Source organism: Callorhinus ursinus, unplaced genomic scaffold (assembly GCF_003265705.2).
Source record: "Callorhinus ursinus isolate GAN/ISIS: 27379988/994484 unplaced genomic scaffold, GSC_fseal_2.0 scaffold15, whole genome shotgun sequence".
NCBI classification, from domain to species: domain Eukaryota; kingdom Metazoa; phylum Chordata; class Mammalia; order Carnivora; family Otariidae; genus Callorhinus; species Callorhinus ursinus.
In genome coordinates, this window is record NW_027397077.1 from 2372231 (window position 1) to 2394556 (window position 22326).

Genomic DNA, 22326 nt, shown 5'->3' on the forward strand with positions numbered 1-22326 from the left:
ATAAAGACCACTAATCACCCTGTGGGGTGCAGTATCGGGGGAAAAGTGGGGATGGAAGACTCTGAGAGGGACAGTGGGCAGCAATTCTGAAGAGGAAGGGACCAGGGTCTGTAGGGACACAGGCAGGATCCAGAGGAGCCACAGAGCATTTTATTCCGAGGGGCTGCAGCAGCAGAGGGACGGTAGAAGACACGGGGTGTCGGAAGGGCAGTATCCTTGAGGCTGGATGGTGGGAGGGACCAGGGCAAAGACGAGGAGGGAGATGGTGGTCTGTGGGCCCAGGGCTGGTGGGCAACCCTGTGCAGGCCACTGGGGTGGGCTGCTGATGCTCTTGGCAGCCCCCCCTGCTCCAGGCCCTCCTGATGCCCCCTAGGCAATCCCACAGCCTGTGGGACTCCCCAGTACCCCGAGAGAGCTAAACGTAGCACCCAGCAGCTGTTCACGAAGTCCTCACACCACACAGGCAGGAGCTCTGTTGTCTCTCGGTTCTGGGGAGGCGCTATTGCTCTGGGGCTGTGAAGGCCCGGTCCCCACCCCAGCCCTCTGAGAGCGCCATCACAGTGCCCGGCAAATGAGCAGGGCTTTGAGAGCTACAAGAGTAAGGGCTAGAAAGTCCCTCAGGGGCCTCCCATCTGCCGGGGTCTGCCCTCCACGGGCACAGAAGAGCAACATGCGCGGCCTTCCTGGGCGCCATGCTCTCCTCACGTGGTCAGCCACACTCTTGGTGTTGATGCCTCCCTGCAGGCCTCACCCCTTGGCTTTTGGGCCTGGCCACATGGCTGGCCTTGACCAATGGAACAGCCGCAAGGTGAACGTCGTGCATGCTGGGGCTGCTCTCTTTGGCACCCGGTCCCCAGAGAAGCCTGGGCTGGCCTGCCTGGGAGGCCATGCCCAGGAGGACTGGACCCCCAGCAGCCAGACAGCAGTGGTCAAGATTCAGATGTGACAGCAAGGCCGCCTCTGACTGTGCAGCCCCATCAAACTCTGATGAGTGCCAGATGGTGGCCTCCAGGTCAGCCCGGCCAACGTGCCCAGCGGGGCCCAGCCCACGTTGCAGAACTGCGAGCAGACCCACGACTGGTGTGTTGGCCCCTAAGTTCTGGGAAAGTCTGTCATGCGGCAGTAGCTGACAGCTACAACACACATCACTGGGCACAGCACCCTCCGCTGCCTGACGAGCCACTCTGACAGAAGGGAAAAGCAGAGACCAGAGAGGGGAGGGACTTTCTCAGGGTCACACGGCAGGTCGGCAGTGGGGCGAAGATTCCTGAGCTGGGTGGGTAACCGCCATGCTGGGCTCTGCCTGAGAGAATGTGTGTGAGCAGAGCAAGCAGTGGGCACATGGCAGGTTAGGAGAAGCATGGAATCCCCTTTCTGCCTTGGCAGGGGGAACTTGGGGTTGGGACAGGGTCTGTGGCCTGGATAAGGGGCAGGAAGGTGGCAGAAAAGAACACGAGGGAGAAGGGCTGACGACGTCCTGAGCAGCAGAGGGCTTAAGGTCCCTACCACCCTGAAGCCTCCCACTGATGAAAGCATCCTACAAGCCCAGGGAGAAAGCCCACATGGTTAGACAAGCAGGTCCCTTTTGGGATACTGAGAGGGTGGGTTAGTTCAGAGCACGGAGGAAGGAGGCTCATGACCCCACTTGGCACTGACCTGCATCAGAGGGGCCAAAGCACCTCCAAGTCTCTTCTGAGATCAGGCTGAGGAGGGCGGGGGTGGTTCCTCAGGGCTGGAACAAAACATGTGCAGCATCCTTGAGGCCAAGGTCAGAGGCCAGTCGGGCCTGCTCACTTAGGCGAGATGGGACTGGATCACCCTCCGGTCCCCTAAGACCACTGGCCTCAGCCTTCAGGGCATCCTCTGTAAAAATGGGACCAGCCACCCACTTCAGAGGTCATGGTGGGGACTCATGCAGGACCGGGCCCTTCAAACCCACAGGGCTGGCACAGAGAAGGGGGAGAAGCGCATCACGCCACTACGGCCTTTTTCAGAAGCACCTGCCTTTTCACAGTGGCAGGCTCAAGCAAGGCCTTCAAAAGCACTCGGGACACCGTGAATGAAAAGTCAGAGCAATGGCTTTTCGCAGCCCTACTGTGCACAGGGTGCCATGCGTGACACTACACAGTAAACTCTCATCCGGATGGCTGTCACCGACCTGCGGCGCAACGAACCCAGAGAAACGCACGTGATGCTACCCTCAGAAACAGCGGCATGCCCATTCTTATACATCCACAAGGCTTTTTTTGTTTTTGACAATTCTTGTGTCTCAGTTTTCAGAAACAGTGACACAGATTTTTTTTTCCTTCTAAACATCTGGTGGGGGACAGGCATGCCAGAACCCCTAAACTGCAGGAGCCAGACATATCTCAAAGTCGGGTTCCAGCTCACAGCACGTGCCCATGTGTTCAAATGTATGTTTATTACGTTAGTGTGAAAATGAAAACAAAATCTCTCTCCCCCGTGTGCAAGGACTGCAAGTGCTTTTCATTTTGAGGCCGTCTGGTGCTCGGTCTGAAGCCTCCTTCAGCTCCGGGGCCCTCCCTGCTGCTGGTAAGGCTCCCCCTTGCTCCCCAGCTCCGGTCACACGCACCTCCTAGATGTTCCTCCAACACTAGCCCCAGATCACCAGCCCCAGGGCCTCTGGCCTCACCAGGGCACCTCTGTCTGCATGGTGTTCAGGCCTCTGCTCCCACCTCCCTTTTCTTCCTTCATGCATCTGAAGTGCTCTTGTCTGTTCCGTGTTTACCTGGTCGCTGTGTGCTTCCCCGTGAGACCAGGAGCACGCGGGTGTTGGTCACTGCCGTGTCCCCAGTCCCCAGCCCAGGGCTGGACTCACAGCAGAGCTCAGGACTAGGTGCTGAGTGGCTGAACTCTCCCACTACAGATGCCAAAGGACAAGAGGAAGCCACCAGATACCATGAGATGAGGAAAGGGAGCTAAGGAGTGAGAAGCGGCAGTTCCTGGCTGAGCAGCAAAGGTCCTTACAGTGAGGAGGCTGAGAGGAGCAGGAGGACGCGGTCCCCGGAGCTACCTGTGGCCCTGGGCAGCAGCGTTCATGTGGTCCCGGATGCTGATGGCCTGTTTGAGAAGACCCTCCACGCTGCGGAAGTAGACGCTGCTGTCGACGAGGTTCTTCACGGCGCTAAAATGGGAGGATGGACCCTGTCGGCGCCACGCCTGCTTTACCCTCCCCTTCCCATGCGTGCAGGTGTATCCTCTCAAACGGAGGTTGGTGGAGGTTCTGCATGGGCTCAGGGCTCAGCAGGCACCTGGGGGATACTATGGTCCTCCTGGAGGGCTCATCATGGGCTTCAACTTTAGATTTCTCTGCCGTGCCTAGATGACATCCATCCAACAGAGCACATGATGGCCAGATGCAACTTTTTTTTAAGTTTTTATTTATTTATCCACTTAAGTAATCTCTACACCTAACACAGGGCTCGAACTCATGACCCCGAGATCAAGGGTCACATGCTCTTTCTCCTGAGGCAGCCAGGCACCCCAGATGCAACTTTTACATCCCTGCTGCTAGATCAACTAATCTTTGTTTGTTTGTTTGGTTTGGTTTTTTGTAAAGATTTTATTTATTTATTGGAGAGAGAGAGAGACAGCACAAGCAGGGGGAATGGCAGAGGGAGCGAGAGAAGCAGGCCCCCCGCTGAGCAGGGAGCCTGATGTGGAACTGGATCCCAGGACCCTGGGATCACGACCTCAGCCAAAGGTAGACGCTTAACCAAGTGAGCCACCCAGGTGCCCCTGGATCACCTGTTTTTGTTTTTTTTTGGATCACCTAATGTTTTGAAGACGCTATAAGCATGTAAAGATACCCTCAAAGACATCTTGCTTTCCTCTTAGATAACCTATTCCTGCCTCTGAAGGAAGCTTATCAACTCAACTATGAAAAGCTCTGGAGGTGAGTTTGGAGGGAACTAGAATAATTCACCACTGTTTGGTGGGGGGGGGGGCACCACGGCAAAGCTGTGCTAACCTCGTGTTGGTGCCACATTGATGAATGTCTAAGGAAAATGGCCTTTCCAAAGGCACTAAAGGAAAATGTTTACCAGGCCACTCAGGGCCTTGCTAATGCCAGCAAGTCACCTGTGTAACATCTGCAGTAAAAATAAAAATGTCATTTTAAAGCCCTTCTAATAAAGACCAAGAAATCACTCCCATTGATTATCAGCCAGGGACCTGCTGGAAAATGGCCAGGAGATCAAAGCGGGAGTGGGGGCAGGGAGGAGCCTTGGCTGTCACCTGCTCTGTTAGCTTGCTCATCTTAGCACCACCAAATGCAGTCAGCTTTTCTGTGTTTGCCCACCTTGATAAAAAGCTCGCTATTATAAGTTCCCTACTGAATAGTTTACCCCAATTTAATACCTTTAAATTTTACACCAACTGTTAACACTGTGTAAAGCATTTTGAACAACTAAAAGATAAGGGCTCTTTCATGTCCGTAAAGGAAACCTGGTCTCTTAGCATAGAGAAATTTACATCTCCCTCAAGAGAAGTGCTCAGAGTACACTGGCCTCCTGCCTAGCTCAGCATGGCCCAGTGGAACTTTCTGGAACATGGTAGATACATTCTTTATCCACTGACTTGGCTGCTAAGCACCTGAAATATGGTTATGTGAGACAGAGGAGATGAATCTTTTATTTCATTTTGCTGCATTAAAATTTTAAGCGTGAACAGTCACCCATAGCCTGGACTCCTGCACTAGATGGGGCAGCTAGAAGAACCGGGAGAAAGTACGGACTCTGACGTGTTCTTCCTTTAACCTGGGCCTCGCTAGCGAGCTCGCAGCTGTCCAGAAGCTGTCTGGCAGCTGTTTGGCAGACGTGAGACAGAAACTCCTCTACTTCTTTTCTACTCTTCCTTGAGCTAATTAAGGAGGGTATCTGAGGCCACCATCCTCAAGAAAACGCCATCTGTCCCAGTGGAGGGGCCAAGGCTGCTGATGGCAGAACACTCAGCTCAGTGCCCCTGGCAGCAGGACTTCCTGTCAAGGAACCTTCGCCCACACAACAGAAACAGGCAGGCCAAGCCCACGGTGCCACAGATGAGAACTGCCGGTGTGTCCGGCCTCCATCAAAATGACTTAGCCAGCACAAAGGGCAAGCAGCACTTCTAAATGAAACTGCCAGACTCCCGAGGCAAACAGAAGAAGCCAGGACGTTAAGTATAGTTAGGGGAACCAACAGAAGAGCAGGAGGCAAGCCCTACAAAGGTGCAATGATGAAAAGAAATGCTGACTACCGCTTTTTACTCTCTCACACACCTTTCCCTTGGCGGGGGCGGGGCAGAGGAGATCTGAAGATTTAGTGAAAGCTAAACACAAACTAAGAAGAATAAGAATAAAGGGTCCACTCACGTTCACAGCAACACTATCCACAGTAGCTAAAGCATGGAAGCCACCCAAATGTCCACTGACAGATGCCTACAATGTGGTGCCCCTATGCAATGGGATGCCATTCGACCTTCAGGAGGAAGGACATTCTGACACAGGCTGCCACACAGGGAGACCTGGGGGACAGCATGCTGAGGGACAGGAGATGGACACAAAAGACAAATACTGTAGATTCCAATTGTGTGAGGTCCCTAGAATGGTCAGATTCTTAAATAGGAAACAGAATGGTGGATGCCAGGGGCTAGGAGAGAGGGGAAGGTGAATTAGTGTTGAATGGGGAGAATTTCAGATTTGCCAGATGAAAAAAATTCTGGAAATGGATGGTGGTGATGGCTGCACAGCATTATGAATGTATTTAATACCACTGAACTGTACACTTAAAAATGGTCAAGGTGATAAATTTTATGTGTATGTTACACAATAAAAAAAACCAGAGGGGCGACTCGCTGGCTCACTCAGTGGAGCTTGCAGCCTTTGACCTCAGGGTCCTGAGTTTGAGCCCCACATTGGGTGTGGAGCCTACTTAAAATTAAAAGAAAAAATTGGAAAGAAATAAAAATTTAAGGGGCACCTGGGTGGCTCTGTCCGTTAAGAGTCTGCCTTCAGGTCAGGTCATGATCCCAGAGCCCTGGGATCAAGTCCCACATTGGGCTCCCTGCTCAGTGGGGAGTCTCTCACTCTCCCTCTGCACCCCCCGCACTTGTGCTCTCTAATAAATAAATAAAATCTTAAAATAAATAAATACATAAACATTTAAAAATAAACAGCCATATTTGTGCTTTGGCCCTCCCCCCAAGCTGCTGTTCATCCCACTGGCCAATCTGTGGTCCTGGCTGTGGGATGGAAATGCCCCTTGAGGCACTGGCTCCCGGCCCAGTTGGTACCTCCCCGAAACCGTTATCACCCCTTCCTATGACACATGGGGAGGGGCTCAGCTCCCTGAAGAAGCCTGCCTGAGGCACGTGCGGGTTGGGCCAATGGTGAGAAGCACAGGCCTGGGCTGGAACCTGCTGTGTGGCCAGGTAAGTCAAGATCCACACGCTTCAACTCAGGTGCATTCAGCAGGGCAAGATTCACTGGGCAGCTGGCTGAGATGCCCCTGAATGCCCAAGAGGTGCCCCCCGGCAGTGGGGAGGCTGCTGTGCTCACCTGCAGGCATACTCCACTGTGTAAATGGCTCCCTGGCTCTGCTCCTCCCACCGCTGCATGTCAGCCTGTGGGGGATAGGAAGCTGTTATCAAGGGGGCTGCCACCTCCACCCTCCCAGTTCTCTGGGATGGAGCACCTGATCACCCATCACTGCGGCCACAGAGACCAGCCACCTCCATTCTGATCTTCCCTCCCACAGATCCCCTCCCCCACCAGCCTGGGCTTTCTCTGAACACCTGGCTACTGTGCTTCAGAGCTTCTGCACTGGCTGTTCCCTCTGCCTGGCACATCTTTCCCTCGGGTCCACACGCGCTGCCTCCTTCTCACTACACAGGTCACAACAAATGCACATCCTGCGTCCCCTTCTCCCAAGTCTGTCCACCCATGGCCCCAACCTGTCTCAGTGACCTTGTGCCTCCTTGCTGGGGTCCCAGCTTTGACTCCTCCCCCAACAGCCCCAGCTCCACATAGCAGGTCCTGGCTCATGACGTGAGGACTCTGGGGGAGGGCAGGGGAAAGGGCAAGTGGAGCTCACCTTATGCTGGGCCAGCTCGGGCAGAGAGCGGCGCACGTGTTCCTGCAGCCGGTATAGGGCCACGGACGGCTCGTTGGCAAGGACATAGACGCTCTCAGTGAACTTGTCTGTGACTGGATTGAGAATCAACAGTTGGGGGTAGGGGTGGGGGGGTGGCAGAACAAGGGGAAGGGCAGCAGAGACACAGGGACAAAGCATAAGACCCTTGATTGATTGCTTAATCCATGAGTCTAGCTAGGCAGTGAGGACTGCCCAGTGTCCCACCCAGGAGCTAGGTCACCTGTGGCCCTGGTGATAGGTGGAAGGAAATGGTCACAGAAAAGGCCTCACTTATCATGATGTTAACACATTCAGTGGGGCGCCTGGGTGGCTCAGTTGGTTAAGCGACTGCCTTCCACTCAGGTCATGATCCTGGAGTCCTGGGATCGAGTCCTACATCGGGCTCCCTGCTCAGCAGGGGGTCTGCTTCTCCCTCTGACCCTCTTCCCTCTCGTGCTCTCTCTCATTCTCTCTCTCTCAAATAAATAAATAAAATATTTAAAAAAAAATATCCAGTGGACTCATGATCTTTCCCCTCCCAAGCCCACCTGTAGTAGACACTGCTTCTGTCCACTTGGACCCTTTCACATTCCTTTTATCCCAAGGAATGAATCTGAGATTCTTCTTCAGAGGGTCCCACCAGTTACTGGACCTGAAAATGCCTGGAAGCTTAGATCCCTGGATGGCCTTCAGCCATGACTGACCATCAAAGGGTATTAAATCATGTCCCATGCCTTTTGTTGGGACAATGTGGAGGTATAACTCATCCTTCTGAGTTCTCCTGACGGATCAGGCTGAGAATTTTACCTGACAGCACTCCTTGCTCAGCTTCCTCCCTCTCCTGTTTCTCTCTCTTCCCTCATCCATTCTTACCACTACACTGCCCCCACTGGTCTGGGTGTGGCCACCTCCCACCTGAATACCAAGTTCAGTCAGCTCCTCCCTGGTCTCCCTGCTTCCCCTCTGCCAACAGTCCAATCTCCACACAACAGATGAAGTGAGCTCCTAATGAACCTATCAGATATGTCCCTCCCTTGTCTGAAATCCTCCCATGGCTCCCATCGACCACAGCATAAAATCACCTAACTTACTATGGCCCATAAGGCTCTACATTCTGCCTGCTGTTGACCTCCCTGCCCTCCTCACCCTCCACCCAAGGCACAATGACCTCCTGGCTGTTCCTTGAATACCCTAGTACTGTCCAAAAGAACTGAGATTATAGAAAGGTTCTATAATCTATAGTATCCAATAACATAGGCACTAGGCACATATGGCCACTGAGCACTTGAAATGTGGCTAATATGACTCACAAACTGAATTTTATTATTTTTTTTAAATCTTAATTCCAGTATAGTTCACATACAGTTACATTACAGTTACATACAGTTTCAGGTGTACTAATGTAGTGATTCAACAATTCTATACATTACTCGATGCTCACTGTATGAATTTTAAATTTTACCTAATTTTAATTAAATTAAATACCCACAAATATCGTGACCAGGAGCTGCCGTATTGCCGCACAGCTCTGAACACTTTGCCACCTCAGTGACTTTGCACCTGTTGTTCTGCCACTGACTCCCCCTTCCCTCACTGGCTTCTTTTCATCCCTCCTGTCTCAACTCAAATGTCACCTCCTGGGCAAGGCCTTCCCTGATCACCAAGCTTAATCAGATGTCCCTTCCACCTCATTCTCAACCTTCAGCACCTTGTTCATTTCTCTTACACTTTATTAGTTACATGTGTAAAAAAAAAAAAAAAAGCTTGGATTCTTGAGGGCAGGAGATTCTCTGAGCCTCAGTTTCCTCATCTGTAAAAACAGAGTGATAATAGCACCCACTCAAGGTTTGTTACAGGGATGGACCCCATGCTATTGCCCAGTACAGTGCGGTGGACAAGAGAGAGAACCCTGGTGTGTCAGGGATTCAAAGGAGGCTGTGCATGAGTCTGGCCAGTGTCAGTCTGTCTAGCTCACTACTGCGCCCTCAGTGGGGCAGAGCCCATCCTGCAACCTCTAAACTGTATGTACTCTAATCCTCCTAGTCCTCCTCATTTTGAAAATGTGCATAACAGCTTACCCTTCAGTGTTGTTGCAAGAAGGTGGAATGAAATGTACTTGTGCCTTCTAAATAATCGACTAGAAATAACGTGTGTGATAAAATAAAAACCTTTATGACTTAGAAATAGTTTGTGGCAGGGGCGCCTGGGTGGCTCAGTCGTTAAGAGTCTGCCTTCGGCTCAGGTCATGACCCCGGGGTCCTGGGATCAAGCCCCGCATCGGGCTCCCTGCTCGGCGGGAAGCCTGCTTCTCCCTCCCACTCCCCCTGCTTATGTGTCCTCTCTCACTGTGTCTTTGTCAAGTAAATAAGTAAAATCTTTAAAAAAAAATAGTTTGTGGCACTTTGTAATTTGTAAACACGTTGACTCACAAGTATTTTAACGTAAACCCAGACAAATGCGTAAACATATTAGGGAATAATACGCACAGCGACTGCCAAGTCCCAGGCGTTCTTATAATGCATTACAAACATCAGGTCATTGAATTCTCACAACAAACCTATGGGGGACCGGGAGAGACTACCATACACCCCATTTTACAGATGACAAAACCGAGGCACGGAGACTTTCTAAAGGTTTTAAAACTAGTCAACGGCCGAGCCAGGATTCAATGGTAGTTCAATTAGTTTCCCCGCATGCTCCCTCCAAGCCTTTGTCCCCTCCTGCCCTGTCGGGTCACCCTTCCGCCCAGCCCAAGGCTCTGCACCACCTTTCTTTCCCTTGAGTTGCATCTCCGGTTCCTCCATAGCTACCATGGACCGATCCGAAGACCGGAAGCAGAAGTTCGGCTGTGGGGAATGCTACCTAAATCTCCCCCTGTGAAACCAGACGCTGCGCCACTCTAGTTCCGGTGTCAATTGGCCTTCTTCCCCAGTCCTTTCTGAGTACCCAAACTGGAGAGAAGCCGTGAGTGAGAGACTGGGGAAGGAGGCACACCGGTAGGCGGGTGAGGAAGGGGCGGAGAATCCCTGAAGCTCCAGAAGGGACACCTAGTCAGGGAGGGGCAAGGGCGCCCTCCCTTCCCGAACTCCCTTTTCCGGGGGTAGAAGAATTGGGGAAATGGTTCCAAACATTGCCCACTTCGGGCTGCTTTAAACGGCCTCTCTGTACCCTCCTGCTGCCATCAGATCCTTACACATGCTCATAAGCCTCCAGGACCGCAAAGAGGGCATTGTTGTGGACGGGTGCAACGGCAGTGGCGCCCCTTTAAATCCCTGACGCCCCGACTGCTCCCCGCCCACCGCCTTCCCGACTGGAGAAAGTCCCACCCATCCGGCCTCCACGAGAGCCTAGCGGCACCCTCTGGAAAAATCTGTGGGCGGAGCTGGGGGGGAGTGACGGAAGACAGGCGCAATGAAATCCTCAGAATCCTCTGAGGCTCCACCCATCCCTTCTGACCCGGCCGGGCTCCCTCCGGAGATGCCGGGGAAAGAGTGCGCAAGCGCAACAGCCTGCTTGGGCCCCAGCGGAAACCACGCCCCTCCCTCAAGTCTTAAAGGGCCAGAAGCAGCTTCTCTACAGCTCCTGCCTTTAGGCACTTTTGGGGAGGCAGGGTGCGCAGGCGCAGTGGGAGAGCTCTGGGGTGGGGGTAGCGGTCGCGTATCAAGTTGCTCTCTGTCCCGGCAGAAGAATCCAGGACGCTGAGGGTCCAGGTTCTAGCTTGCTCCCTCCTGTATCAGTTGAAGGAGAAAAGTTTGTGAATTGGGCCCCCAAGTTTTGGGGGACCCGTGCTTGCGGCGTGGGGTGACAGAGGCTCTTTAGAGGTGAGTGGACCTGCTGGATCTGTTTGGGAGGGACCGATGGGGATGGGACCAATCACATCTTTGTTGAGCACTCACTCATTCTGGGGACCCCCCAAAAAATAACTACAGAGAACATTTATTAAGCTCTGCCCGTATATAAGGCCCCCAGCTTAGCGGTTTACAAGCGTGATTTTAGACCTCACTTCCCTATTTTATTAATGAGTAAATTGAGGCTCAGAGAAGTTGTCATGTACCCAAGTTCTCCGCCTATAATTGGAGGGATTTGAACCCAGGTAGTTGACCCCATTTTAAGTAAAGCATGTTGTATGTGTCCTAGTGAGGGGGGTGGAGGAGTGGGCCTGAAAAGCAGATGGACTCTGGTTTTTACTTCCCAGCTGAGCTAGAGTTTAGCCACCCTCACTGCGCAAAGTTGGGTATGCCGTTGGTGCCTACTTAATAGGAGTTGTTGAGAATTATTCTCTCTCCCCTTTTGGTGCTTCCACCAGCTTCCCCCATGGAGCCCACCCAGCCTGCAGAGGACCTCAGTGTGACCCAGCAGCTCCCCATCCCAGAATTTGGGGACCCTGAAGACCCTGGGGATGAGGCCCCTGATGGCTCAGATACTGTGGTGCTCAGTCTTTTCCCCTGCACCCTGGAGCCTGGGAATCCTGAACCGGATGCTGGTGCCTCCTCACCTCAGGGTAGGTAGGATATTTCCCCTGGACTCCTCCTGCGTCTAGGATGCAAGGACAATGGAATGTCAGGTCCAAGATAGGACCTCTGTCTTTATGTTCCACTACCTGGGATGTGTCTTTTCTCTCACCCAGTGAGAGATTACTTTTATACATGCACACACACATACACACATATGTATAGATGATGGCTAAATCCACATGACGTAAAAGTTACTATTTTAAACAGACTTGCATACAGTTCAGTGGCAGTAAGTACATTCACAATGTGTGTAACGCCCACCTCTATTATTCCAGACCATTTCCATCACCCCAAAGGAAACCCCATCCCCGTTAGTAGTCACTCTCCATCCCTCCTCCCCTGCCTCCATCAACAGTAATCTACTTTCTGTCTCTATGGATTTGCTTGTCCTAGACGTTTCATATAAATGAATCATACAACATGTCTTTTGTGTCTGGCTTCTTTTGCTCAGCATGATGGTTTTTTGTTTTAAGTTTTATTTATTTAATCTCTACATCCCACCTGGGGCTTGAACCCATGAGCCCGAGATCAAGAGTCACATGCTCCTCTGACCAAGCCAGCCAGGCGCCCCTCAGCGTGGTGTTTTTGAGGTTCATTCGCATTACAGCATGTGTCAGTGCTTCTTTACTTTTTATGACCTGATAATAGTCCATTCCAGACGACATTTTGCTTATCCCTTCATCCACTGATGGACACTAGGGTTGTTCCTCTTTTGGCAATCATGATTAGCATTGCTCTACACATTGGTGTACAAGTTTTTGTCTGAGCAGTTGATTTCAGCTCTTTGGGGTAGATACTTAGGAGTGGAATTGCTGGGTCAGATGGTGATTCTGTTGACCCTATTAAGGACCCAAGGATTTCTTTTCGCTAGAGTCCTTGAACACGTCGAATTCAGTACTTCCTGGGGCCTTGGTCCCTGCTGTTCCTTCTGGGTGGAAAGTTCTTCTCACACCTCTTCCCAGGGCTGGTTTTCTTCAACTGACCAAGCTCTCGGCTGGTGTCCTCTCCTCAGAGTGGCCCTCCCTGACCACCTTGTCTAAAATGGACTCACCCCCGCCCTCCCCTCTTTCTTCTCTCTTCTACCTGCTTTTTGTAGCTCCTGAACACTTATTTCTCTATTTCTGTCTGAACCCCCCCCACTTTGAAGGCAGGGACTATGTCTCATTTGCCCAGAATGTCACCAGGTGTAGAGGAGAAAGGCTCACCAGGAGGGCAGAGTGAGTGAATGGTGGAGTGAGGCACTGTCTTTGGTAGCTTCAGGCCCCCAAGGACTTGTCTGAAGCCCCAGAAACATACTGAGAGGAAACTGAGGCCATTTCTTTCTCTTCCAGGAGGCAGCTCCCTGAAGCACTCAACAACCCTCACCAACCGGCAGCGGGGGAACGAGGTTTCGGCCCTGCCAGCCACCCTGGACTGTAAGTGGGCCTCTGGTTACCCACCCCACCCCCCCGGCCTCCCTAAGTAGTAGGGCAGGGGCAGTAGGAGTGGCAGGGGCTGAGAGGAGCAACTTTGGTTGGGGTAAATTGAGGCACGGAGCCGGGACGGGATGGGTGAGGACTCTGGCTCTCTCTGGCCCCTAGCCCTGTCCATCCACCAGCTTGCGGCCCAAGGGGAGCTGAGCCAGCTGAAGGAACATCTGAGGAAAGGTGTGTGTCCACACGAGTACACTGGTGTATCCATACCTGTCTGACCACACATGTTGGGGTATGCATGTGGGTCCTGAAATGACCTGAGGCTCCACGTATGTTCACCTATCTACACGTTTGAGCATGTCCACACATGTAACCCCCCCGCCCATGTCTGACCTCAGCCGCCTGCCCTGTCCCTGCTCCCGCAAGCACTGGGGAGAGTGGGCAGGGGTGCATCCCAGTGGTACCACCCCCCTCCTGCCAGGCGACAACCTCATCAACAAGCCGGACGAGCATGGCTTCACCCCACTCATCTGGGCCTCCGCCTTCGGAGAAATCGAGACTGTCCGCTTCTTGCTCGAGTGGGTGCGTCCAGCCCAGCTCAGGGCTTCCCAGGGACTTGAGGGTGGGCTGGGGTCTGAGTCAGCTGGTGCCATGTCTGTAAGATGGGGCCGCAGTGGGTACCCCAGGATTCCAGGGGATGCCCCCACTCATCCCATCACCACTCCCTCTGCTCCCCACCCCCACCCCACTGCAGGGTGCTGACCCCCACATCCTGGCCAAGGAGCGGGAAAGTGCCCTGTCACTGGCCAGCATGGGCGGCTACACAGACATCGTGGGGCTGCTGCTCGAGCGTGACGTGGACATCAACATCTACGACTGGGTGAGGCACCAGCCACTGGCCCTGCGCACCTCACAGGGTACCAGGCCTGTTATAGGTCCTGAGAACACAAGACAGACCCATCCCTGACCTCGCAGAGCTCCTAGTTTAGCGGGGAGGAAGAGGAAGACGATACATAAGCAGTCAGCTGAAATGTGAATACCGCTGTGATAGCAGACACACAGGCAACTGCAAGGGCCTGGAAGTGGCTTACATAGCCAAGGGAAGTCAAGGAGGCCTTCCTGAAAGAAGGGGTATCTAAGCTGAGACCCAAAGGAGGAATTAGACCAGGTGATGAGTAGGAGGAGGAACCACATTAAATTAGAGGGTTGGGGGTGTTGTGAGAATCTGGAAAAGACAGAATGTTGGTTGCTCTTGCCCCTGCCCTTAACAGAATGGAGGGACACCACTGCTGTATGCTGTGCGTGGGAACCATGTGAAGTGCGTAGAAGCCTTGTTGGGTAAGTGGGAGTAGCAGCTGGCCTCCCAGGAATCCTGAGGGCCAGGGAGGGGTCCAAGCTCTGCTTGAACAGCTCTTGGGATGCGTGGTCACTATCTGCTTTTCCCAGAGGACTGATTTGGGGACAGGAGATGGTGGGATAGTACAGGGGTCTAGCTAACTGGGTTGAACACCCACACCCTCCTTGCCTCAGGGACCCTGGAGATGGGGATTCTATTGGCCACATTCTTTGGAGAGCTCAGGTTCTCATCCAGGCCCACACCGGCAACCAGCAGGCCTGTGGCTGTACTGTGAGGGATCACTGGACCTCTCAAATCGCCATGCCCCATTCTGGGCTCCCAGTCCCCTACCCCCACCCCCACCCCCCTGTACACCTGCTTTGCTTTGCAGCCCGAGGAGCTGATCTCACCACGGAGGCTGACTCTGGCTATACCCCAATGGATCTTGCCGTGGCCCTAGGATATCGGAAAGGTCAGCCTGAGACATGGGGCAGTGACAGTGTGCTGTATGTAGAGTGATTGCAGAGGGGTACACAGGACATCCCTCTTGGATGTGTCACATGCCAGCAGTGAGAGCGTTCATGTTAGCAAACATCTAGTGCCACAGTGTACCTGGCCTGGGCACGGAGGCTGATGTGGGTCAGCGACTGGGTTCATGATGGGATACACACAGACACTGGGAGGCCCAAAGGAAGCTCTGGCCCAGCCCCATGATAGGTGGGAGTCAGGGAGGGCTTCCTGGAGGCCCAAGGGGAGGGAGGGAGGGTGGTGTCCAGGCTGGAGGAACAGTACACACACACAGGCCTGGCAGAATGAGGATGCCAAGGAGCCACAGCGCACAGGCTCACTGAGGCTAGCCCTCTCTGTGGCAAGAGGTAGGTGTGAGTAGGGACCATAGGCAGACCCCAGTTTTGATTCTCCATTTCCCCCTTCAGCTTCCCCATCTAGAAAATGGAGAGATACTAATAGAACCAAACCCTTGGGGTCATGGGGGGATTCCTTTGAGTTTTATCCCACTTGGGACAGAAATCATTCCTCAAGGCCCCTCTCATCCTTTAATAAAAGTCACAAGTCACCAATTTTGTTTGATAAAGACTGTTTTTATGACTCTAAAAAGCCTCCAAAAGTGCATTTTTACAAACCATGGGGAAGTTGAGTTTCCTGGCTTGGGTGCCTGTCTTCCCAGCTGTACTCTGGGGAGAGTGTGGATTTCCCCATGTATGATGTAGGTCCTCCATCCATGTCCCAGGGCTTGGAGATCCCTCTCTGCCCCCGAGAGGCAGGGTGCAGTTCTCATGGTGGGATACCCCAGCTCATCCCCCAGGAAAGTGTACACTTTGGCCGTTGCCCCTGCAGCCTCCATTGGATTCATGGCCCACCTTTCCCCTGTCCTGTTTCCAGTGCAACAGGTGATCGAGAACCACATCCTCAAACTCTTCCAGAGCAACCTGGTGCCCGCAGATCCTGAGTGAAGACTGCCTGCTGGGGACTCAGATACTCAGGGAACAAAACAGTTGACCTAGAACTAGCTTCAAAGGCAGCTCCTGGACAGACAGTGGGGGGGGATCCTTCCCAAGAGGAACCAATAAACCTTCTGTGTGCATAACTTGAAGGACTTCACTGTGCTTCCCCAAGGGTCTCCTGGAGGAGTCGGCTACCCAGTGGCCTCACACCCTCTCCCCCAGCACTCGCAGGTGGTAGATGACTACTCGGCCAAAAAAGTCAGTGGCGTCCTCAAGTGTCATCTTCAGCTGGTCCACCTCGGCAGCAGGCACAGGGAAGGTGTGAGCACAGGCAGTCAAGAGAAACAGGTAGCTCATCATTTCCCATCCGCCAGCCCCAGCTCAGACACCACCAGTATGCTGCATGACCCAGCACACTGTGAGCCCCTCTGAAGCTCTCACATAGAACAGGTTACCATCAGCGCATTTTACAGATGAAGCAACGGAGGCCCAGAGCCACTTGCTCAAGGTCACACACTAGGATCCACAGCCTTCAGAGGCATAGACCATCCCCTCACCCCTCCATCCCAGAGGCCCAGGCAGGATATCTGAAGGGAGTTGTTGTCCTCAGGGTAGAAGTCCACAATCTTGCAAAGAGCCTCACTCCCCTGGGAACCTGCAGCAGGAAAAGGGGCAGGCTGTGAGGCTGGGGTTCCCCTCCCAAACCCCCACCTTCCAGAGCCTTCCAGTACCTTCCAGGTGGCCCCGGCGACTGGAGAAGCCCCCCTGAAACTGGATCTGCAGCTGGGAGACACGGATGCGCTGAGGAAACTCTAGTATCACCCACTGGGAGGGGCCCTGGAAGCAGACAGGGAAACTGAGGCTCACGATCACTTGCTCAGAGCCCTGCTATACCGGTCTCATTCACACAGTCGATGGTGGTGGGAGAGGGGGCCGTTCGCACACATTCCTCCGTGGCCAACTTGACTCCCCAGCTGGAGTTCTCCTTAGCTCTCAAGGCACTCTGGACCCCTGAATCTGATTCACGGGAGCGGGTAGAGGATCCAGGGAGAGGTGCCTCACCTGGTCCGAGTTCCAGCATGTCTCCTCATTCTGGTCGAACAGATGCTTCTTTCCAAACTGCCGGGTGTTGCGATTCAGCACTGAACTCACCCTGGAGGCACCAGAATCCGGGAGAAAAGAGGGGCTGAACCAAGCGCCGAGTTCCCGCCCACCAGAGGGCCTGCCGCCCCCCTCGCCTCCAGCTTTCCCCGGTACCCCCAGCTCTGTCAACCCGGGGCTCAAGGGCCACGCCCGCCGCTGCCCGGCGGCCAGATTCTCACCTGCTCACTGTCTCTGGACAAACCAAAGAGTGAGTCATTTCGGCTCCACAAAGCCTCACACGGCTCAGAGCTGACTTCGGCCGGTGTTCGAATCCCGGCGCCAACGAAGCCGCAGCGGCGCGAACTCGACCACGCCTGAGTCTGCAAGGGTTTCAAAGAAACTGCCAGTGACCCGAGGCCAGACTTTAACAGCGGGTCCAAGGAAGGGAAACAGGTTTCCTGTGGGTTTGCTCAGGCTCCGAACCTCAGTCTCTCTACGAACAGCTCGGAGAACCGAGCGAGACCCGGATCCACGACGACACCGCGCAGGCGCAATGTCACTCAGACCCGCCCAGCCTGCGCTCTCGGGGCAGGATGTAATTTGAGCCCCGCCCTTCCGTGCCCGCCTCTTAAAGGGCCTTCATCCGGTGATTAAGTTTCCATTGGAGCTGGAGGTCGAAGGCAGGCACCGAAAACATCGTGTGCCGAGTGTGTGTGGGGCGCAGTCTCCGATGCCTGTGGGTATAGAGCACTGGTTTTGGAGTCTGAGAGATAATGATGTTTCCCTACCTGGGGAAGTCTGCCAAATCCATTCTGTAACTGCTAATGCTGCCTCGCACTTCACTGCCTCCCAGGGACCAAAGGAAGAGCCGAGGAAGAGGCCACGATAGTGCCTGTACAGCGAGTCTTCATCAACCTCCCGTGTCCCAGCTGGAACACAGGAGGCTTAGCCTCCAAATCTTTCTTCCTAGTAAACGCTGCCTGGGACAGGCTTCATGGATCAAGATCCTGCTGAGCCTGAAGATGTTTGAGAAAGGGCAGGACACCATCCCATCTGCATGAATGGAGGGTTCTGAAACTGATCAGCCACTGGCAGGAGGCTGCAGTTTCCTGGCTTTAGCTGAATGGTCTAGAATCCAGCCCCTTTCTTCAAGGGCTAGGGGAATGGTTCTCTTGGCATCCTACTAGTATCGTCCCAAGCCCACTCCAGGACGGTCGGGGCCGGTGGGGGGGCTGGCTGGGAAACTGGGACACTAGCGGAAGGGTCGCCCCATCAGCCCCTGCCTGCCAGGACTTCCTGCATTCAGTCATGGCCTGGTGCCATCTAGACCTGGCTCTGTTGGTCTCAGGGCTGGGGCCAGGACTGCGGGTGGCAGAAAAGACCTCTGTATTCCCAGAGGAAAGTGGGAAGAGCATGGACCCTGGAGGGCCCAGATTTGGTTCAAATCCTAGGTGGGTCACTCACTCACTGGCCTGTGATCTTGGACAAGCATGTTGACCTCTCTGAGCCTCAGTTTCCTCATCTGTGAAATGGAGGGAATTCTATTTATAGGACTGCTGGAGAACTCAGTGGACTCAATGGACTGACACATAACAACAGTGGCCAGCCTTTGTTAAGAGCCAGTCCTGTGTTTGACTTGAAGCCACATTCTGTCTCCATCCACTGGTTCATCAAACCTGCGGTACTGGTCCATGTCACCTCCATTTTACAGCTGAGGATAGAGCCAATGTCCCCCAGGGAAGAATCATGGCCCTAGGGCCCCCCTTGCCACTCTTGGTCTTGGCATGGAGCCACCTTGCCCACTGGGATGAGGCCAGCTCAGTACCCTCTTCCCGCCTCCTCACCCCACTGGCGCCTGGGCATGAAAGAACCTCCTGTTTCTCCAGGGAATTAGCAGCTCTAAGCTCCCAGCAGAGCAGCCAAAAGTGGTCCATTCATTTGCCTGAGTGAGGAGAGACTAGGCACTCCCTCCCTCCTCACCCAGGCGATGGGGCAGAGGAAGCTCTGGAAGAGCCAGGAGCTGCCACTCCAGTTCACTGAGGGAAACTGAGGCACAGAAAAGCAAAGTCATTTTGCTAAGGTTATCCAGGGGCGACCAGGATTCAAACCTGTCTGGCTCTGGAGGTCTCTCCACTGAGCTGAGTTTTGCATTTGTCAAAAGAAGAACAGAGGCTCAGAGAGAGTCAGGTATTTGCTGAAGTCACACAGCAAGTATGGGTCAGCAAAGTGTCTCTCTGGGGTTGCAGCCCCACCCATGGCAAAAAAACAGGTCCAACTTCCCATGTGTTTGTCATGGCAGAGCAGGGTAGGGAAAGGCCTTCAGAAAGCTTCAAGCCTTGATTTCCGCCTGGGGGATAAGTGTAGTGATTGCTTCAGCCTGGAGAGTACGTAGGGGTGGATGTGATGGTTCCCAGGCCAGCAGCCCCCAGCGGGGCAGGTCCAGGTGTGATTCATCTGCCAGGGTCTGCCTGGGTCCAACAGGGCCTGCCTCAGAATACACAGATGCACGCTAGCTTCCAGCTGGACTTGTCCGTCCTGGCAGGGTGCGAGCCTGGGAGCCTGGGAGCCTGGGGAAGTGGGGGTGACAGTAGGAGTGGAAGGGAGTGGCCCCGCGTGAAGGGACTGGAGTGAGCTCACCGGGGAACCCCCGGGAGCCACAGCTGGGTGTGTTGAATGGTAAGCACAAGTAGCAGGGCTCTGAGATGGATCTCGGGAGGACTATACATCTCCATGTGGGTGCTGATTTTAGTTGGGTGCTGGCTGTCTGGAGGTGCACCCATGCCTATAAACAGGGTTGGAGGTGAACAACGTGGGGCAGATGTACCTGTTGGTGGCTGCCGAGACAGCTAAGGTGCAGTGCGTGCATTTGAGTGTGAAGGGACTAGAGGTGGGGCTGAGTTTGGTTGTGCAACCAGCATGGCTTGGGTGTGACCAAATGAGGTTGTATGTGGTCTGTGTGACGTATATGTGGCCTTGCCTCATGTGGTTGTATATAAGCCACCTGGGATGTGATGTGGGTTAGGGGTCCGTTGGTGACATTGTGCGACACGTGTGAATGTGGCTGCTTGTGTCATGTCCATGTGTCACCTTGGGCATGTTAAGAGGCACTTTGGAGGGCTACTGTCCACCTCTGAGACCCAGCTCTCCTGGAAGGTCCAACCTCCCTGCTCCTGTTCTGGTCCACCAGCCTCCTCCCCTGCTTCCTCCCCCAACTCGCTCCAGCCCCTGGCCTGGGCCCCAGTGTGGGGGGTACAGAGAAGGCACTCAGGGCTGGCAGGGGTGGCTCACCCAATCCCAGTGCAGGCCTATAAATAGCTCTTTGAGCCCAGCAGATTCCCAGGCAAGGTTGCCTCATTCAAGCCCCCAGCAACAGCCGCCCCCCCACCTCCCCTGGGCCCCAGGCCAGCCCCTCTAAGCTCAGTCCTGGCACTGGCCAGGGGGACCTGGGGGTGGAGAGGAAGGCGTGTAGAGAGGTGGGGGCAGTCAAGGGTGAGGGTCAGCTTGGCTCTGAGGCCATGAACCTAGGCTCCCACTTGGTCCATACCCATACTGTACAACCTCAGGCAGGTGGTCCCATGCCTCTGAGCCTCAGTTTCTCTCAGCTGGAAAGTGGGCAAAACATAAGAGCAGCCCCCATCTTATGTGTTTACTTCCCATTTCATTCTCTCAGCAACCCTGTAAGACAGGGACTCTTAATTATCCTCCTTTTAGATAGGGTAACCAAGGCACAGAAAGACAAAATGGCTGGCCCAGAGTCACTCTATTAGGAGTGGAAAAGAGGGGTTTTGAACCCTGAACTTGTGGAGGCAAAGCTGCTTGGATCCCTCGCATGTCACACAATCACACCCAGACCCCCGACCCCCCCACCCCAATGCTGCCATAATCACCCCTCACACCAACCTGTCAACTACAGACACTCATATCAATGTGACCCCTGACCTCCATCTCTCCTCTGTGATGAGGACTGAACAGTAAGCATAGCTCCCCAGTGTGTCACTTTGGCCCCTGCGGCCATCACTCGCCCACTCCTGGACCAGCTGACTGGGTCCACATGCATGAGACACGGACCTGTACCAATGCCTAGGGGCAACATTGCTCCCCTGGGGTCCTTCCTCAACCTTCACTCATCTCCACCCCCTCTTTGCTCTTTGGCAGTTTAGCCAAAACCATCTTGTCACCTATTTGTCTGTTCCCCCATCAGCCTGAGACACCCCTCACACACACACACACACACACACACACACACACACACACACACTCAAACTCACACATGTGGGACATGGTGTGAAGTGCAGACTCTCTGCCCAGTGCATCCCATTCTAAGCACCGAGAGACTAAGACCCTGGGAAGGAAAGGTGGGGGAAGGGCTGACCTCTTTAAACTTTTGATCCCCCTCATTTCCGTCATTTCCATTTTTCATTGTGGCAAAATACACCAGAACACAAAATTTACCATTTTCAAGTGTACAATTTAGTAGCATTAATTATATTTGCATGATTGTGCAACGATCACCACTATCCAGTTCTAGAACACTTTCATCGTCCCAAAAGGAAACCCAGTACGCATTTGCAATCATTCTCCATTCCCCCTCCCCCACCCCTGGGAATCGCTAATCTACTTTCTGTCTCTGGATGTGTCTGTTCTAAACATGTCATATAAATTGAACCATACTGTGGTCTTTTGCGTCTGGCTTCTTTCACTCAGCATGCTTTCAAGGATCATCCGTGATGTAGCATGTAGCAGGGCTTCCTTCCTTTTTATGGCTGAATAATATTCCTTTGTATGGATCTAGACTTCTTAAGGTTGAAGTCTCCCTGCAAAGACCCTGCCCAAAGCAAAAATATTCCTGGGACAACAGTACCTACTCCACAGCTGGTGCTCTATAAATGCCCACTGGATAAAGGAATGAATGAAAGAATGATACATTCAGGCTGCAGCTGGTGGAAACAGCTGTGGGGTGTGACAAGCCTGGGCTCCAATGCTGCGAGTCTCTTATCAGCTATGTGACCCAGCAATCTTCCTATCCTCTCTGAACCTCAGCTTCCTCTCTATACGTGGGATAAAACAGCAATTGTAGCCAAAACTCCTTCAAGTGTGAGCCCTGGAAAGTCAGGCAGGCCAGGGTTGGAATCCAAGCTCTGCCCTTCCTCTCTGCGCTACCTTGGAAGCTACTTCGTTCCCTGAGGCTCAGTTTCCACATCTGTAAGATGGGACAGACCCCACCATGGGGCGTCCGGGAACATTTAATGTGACCCCTGGGGCAAATGGGCGAATGGGCGGGAGATCAGACACCGTCCTCCCCGGGTGGGGTGAGAGGTGAAAGAAGTGGGGAGGAGGTTTTAGGTAGGGGGAGCCCCCACTCTCGCGCAGCCAGAGGCCTCCAGCAGG

The 22326-nt window shown here is 53.6% G+C and overlaps 3 protein-coding genes across 5 annotated transcripts; 1 reads left to right on the forward strand and 2 right to left on the reverse strand.

The window, feature by feature from the left end:
• Positions 1-128: 128 nt before the first annotated feature.
• BORCS8 (BLOC-1 related complex subunit 8) lies at positions 129-10042 on the reverse strand. Of its 2 annotated transcripts, none has more exons than XM_025885175.2 (6): positions 9898-10042; positions 7092-7204; positions 6557-6621; positions 3035-3145; positions 1657-1732; positions 129-1299 (listed from the first exon to the last, which is right to left on the reverse strand). In XM_025885175.2, the coding sequence occupies exons 1-5, from the start codon at positions 9941-9943 to the stop codon at positions 1699-1701; spliced, it is 369 nt and encodes a 122-aa protein (XP_025740960.1). In that variant the 5' UTR covers positions 9944-10042; the 3' UTR covers positions 129-1299; positions 1657-1698. The 2 variants fall into 2 exon arrangements, with proteins under 2 accessions (XP_025740960.1, XP_025740959.1); XM_025885174.2 differs by having other exon boundaries at positions 129-1303.
• Positions 10028-15998, forward strand: RFXANK (regulatory factor X associated ankyrin containing protein). 2 transcript variants are annotated; one of them, XM_025885171.2, is made up of 10 exons: positions 10028-10134; positions 10815-10951; positions 11437-11631; positions 12976-13059; positions 13225-13290; positions 13538-13638; positions 13811-13936; positions 14328-14394; positions 14784-14864; positions 15794-15998. In XM_025885171.2, the coding sequence occupies exons 3-10, from the start codon at positions 11445-11447 to the stop codon at positions 15862-15864; spliced, it is 783 nt and encodes a 260-aa protein (XP_025740956.1). In that variant the 5' UTR covers positions 10028-10134; positions 10815-10951; positions 11437-11444; the 3' UTR covers positions 15865-15998. The 2 variants fall into 2 exon arrangements, with proteins under 2 accessions (XP_025740956.1, XP_025740957.1); XM_025885172.2 differs by having other exon boundaries at positions 10057-10126.
• Positions 15999-16030: 32 nt separating this feature from the next.
• On the reverse strand, positions 16031-17478 carry NR2C2AP (nuclear receptor 2C2 associated protein). Its single transcript, XM_073901029.1, has 5 exons — positions 17178-17478; positions 16918-17008; positions 16587-16692; positions 16442-16510; positions 16031-16175 (listed from the first exon to the last, which is right to left on the reverse strand). The coding sequence occupies exons 1-5, from the start codon at positions 17213-17215 to the stop codon at positions 16060-16062; spliced, it is 420 nt and encodes a 139-aa protein (XP_073757130.1). The 5' UTR covers positions 17216-17478; the 3' UTR covers positions 16031-16059.
• Between the last annotated feature and the right edge of the window lie 4848 nt (positions 17479-22326).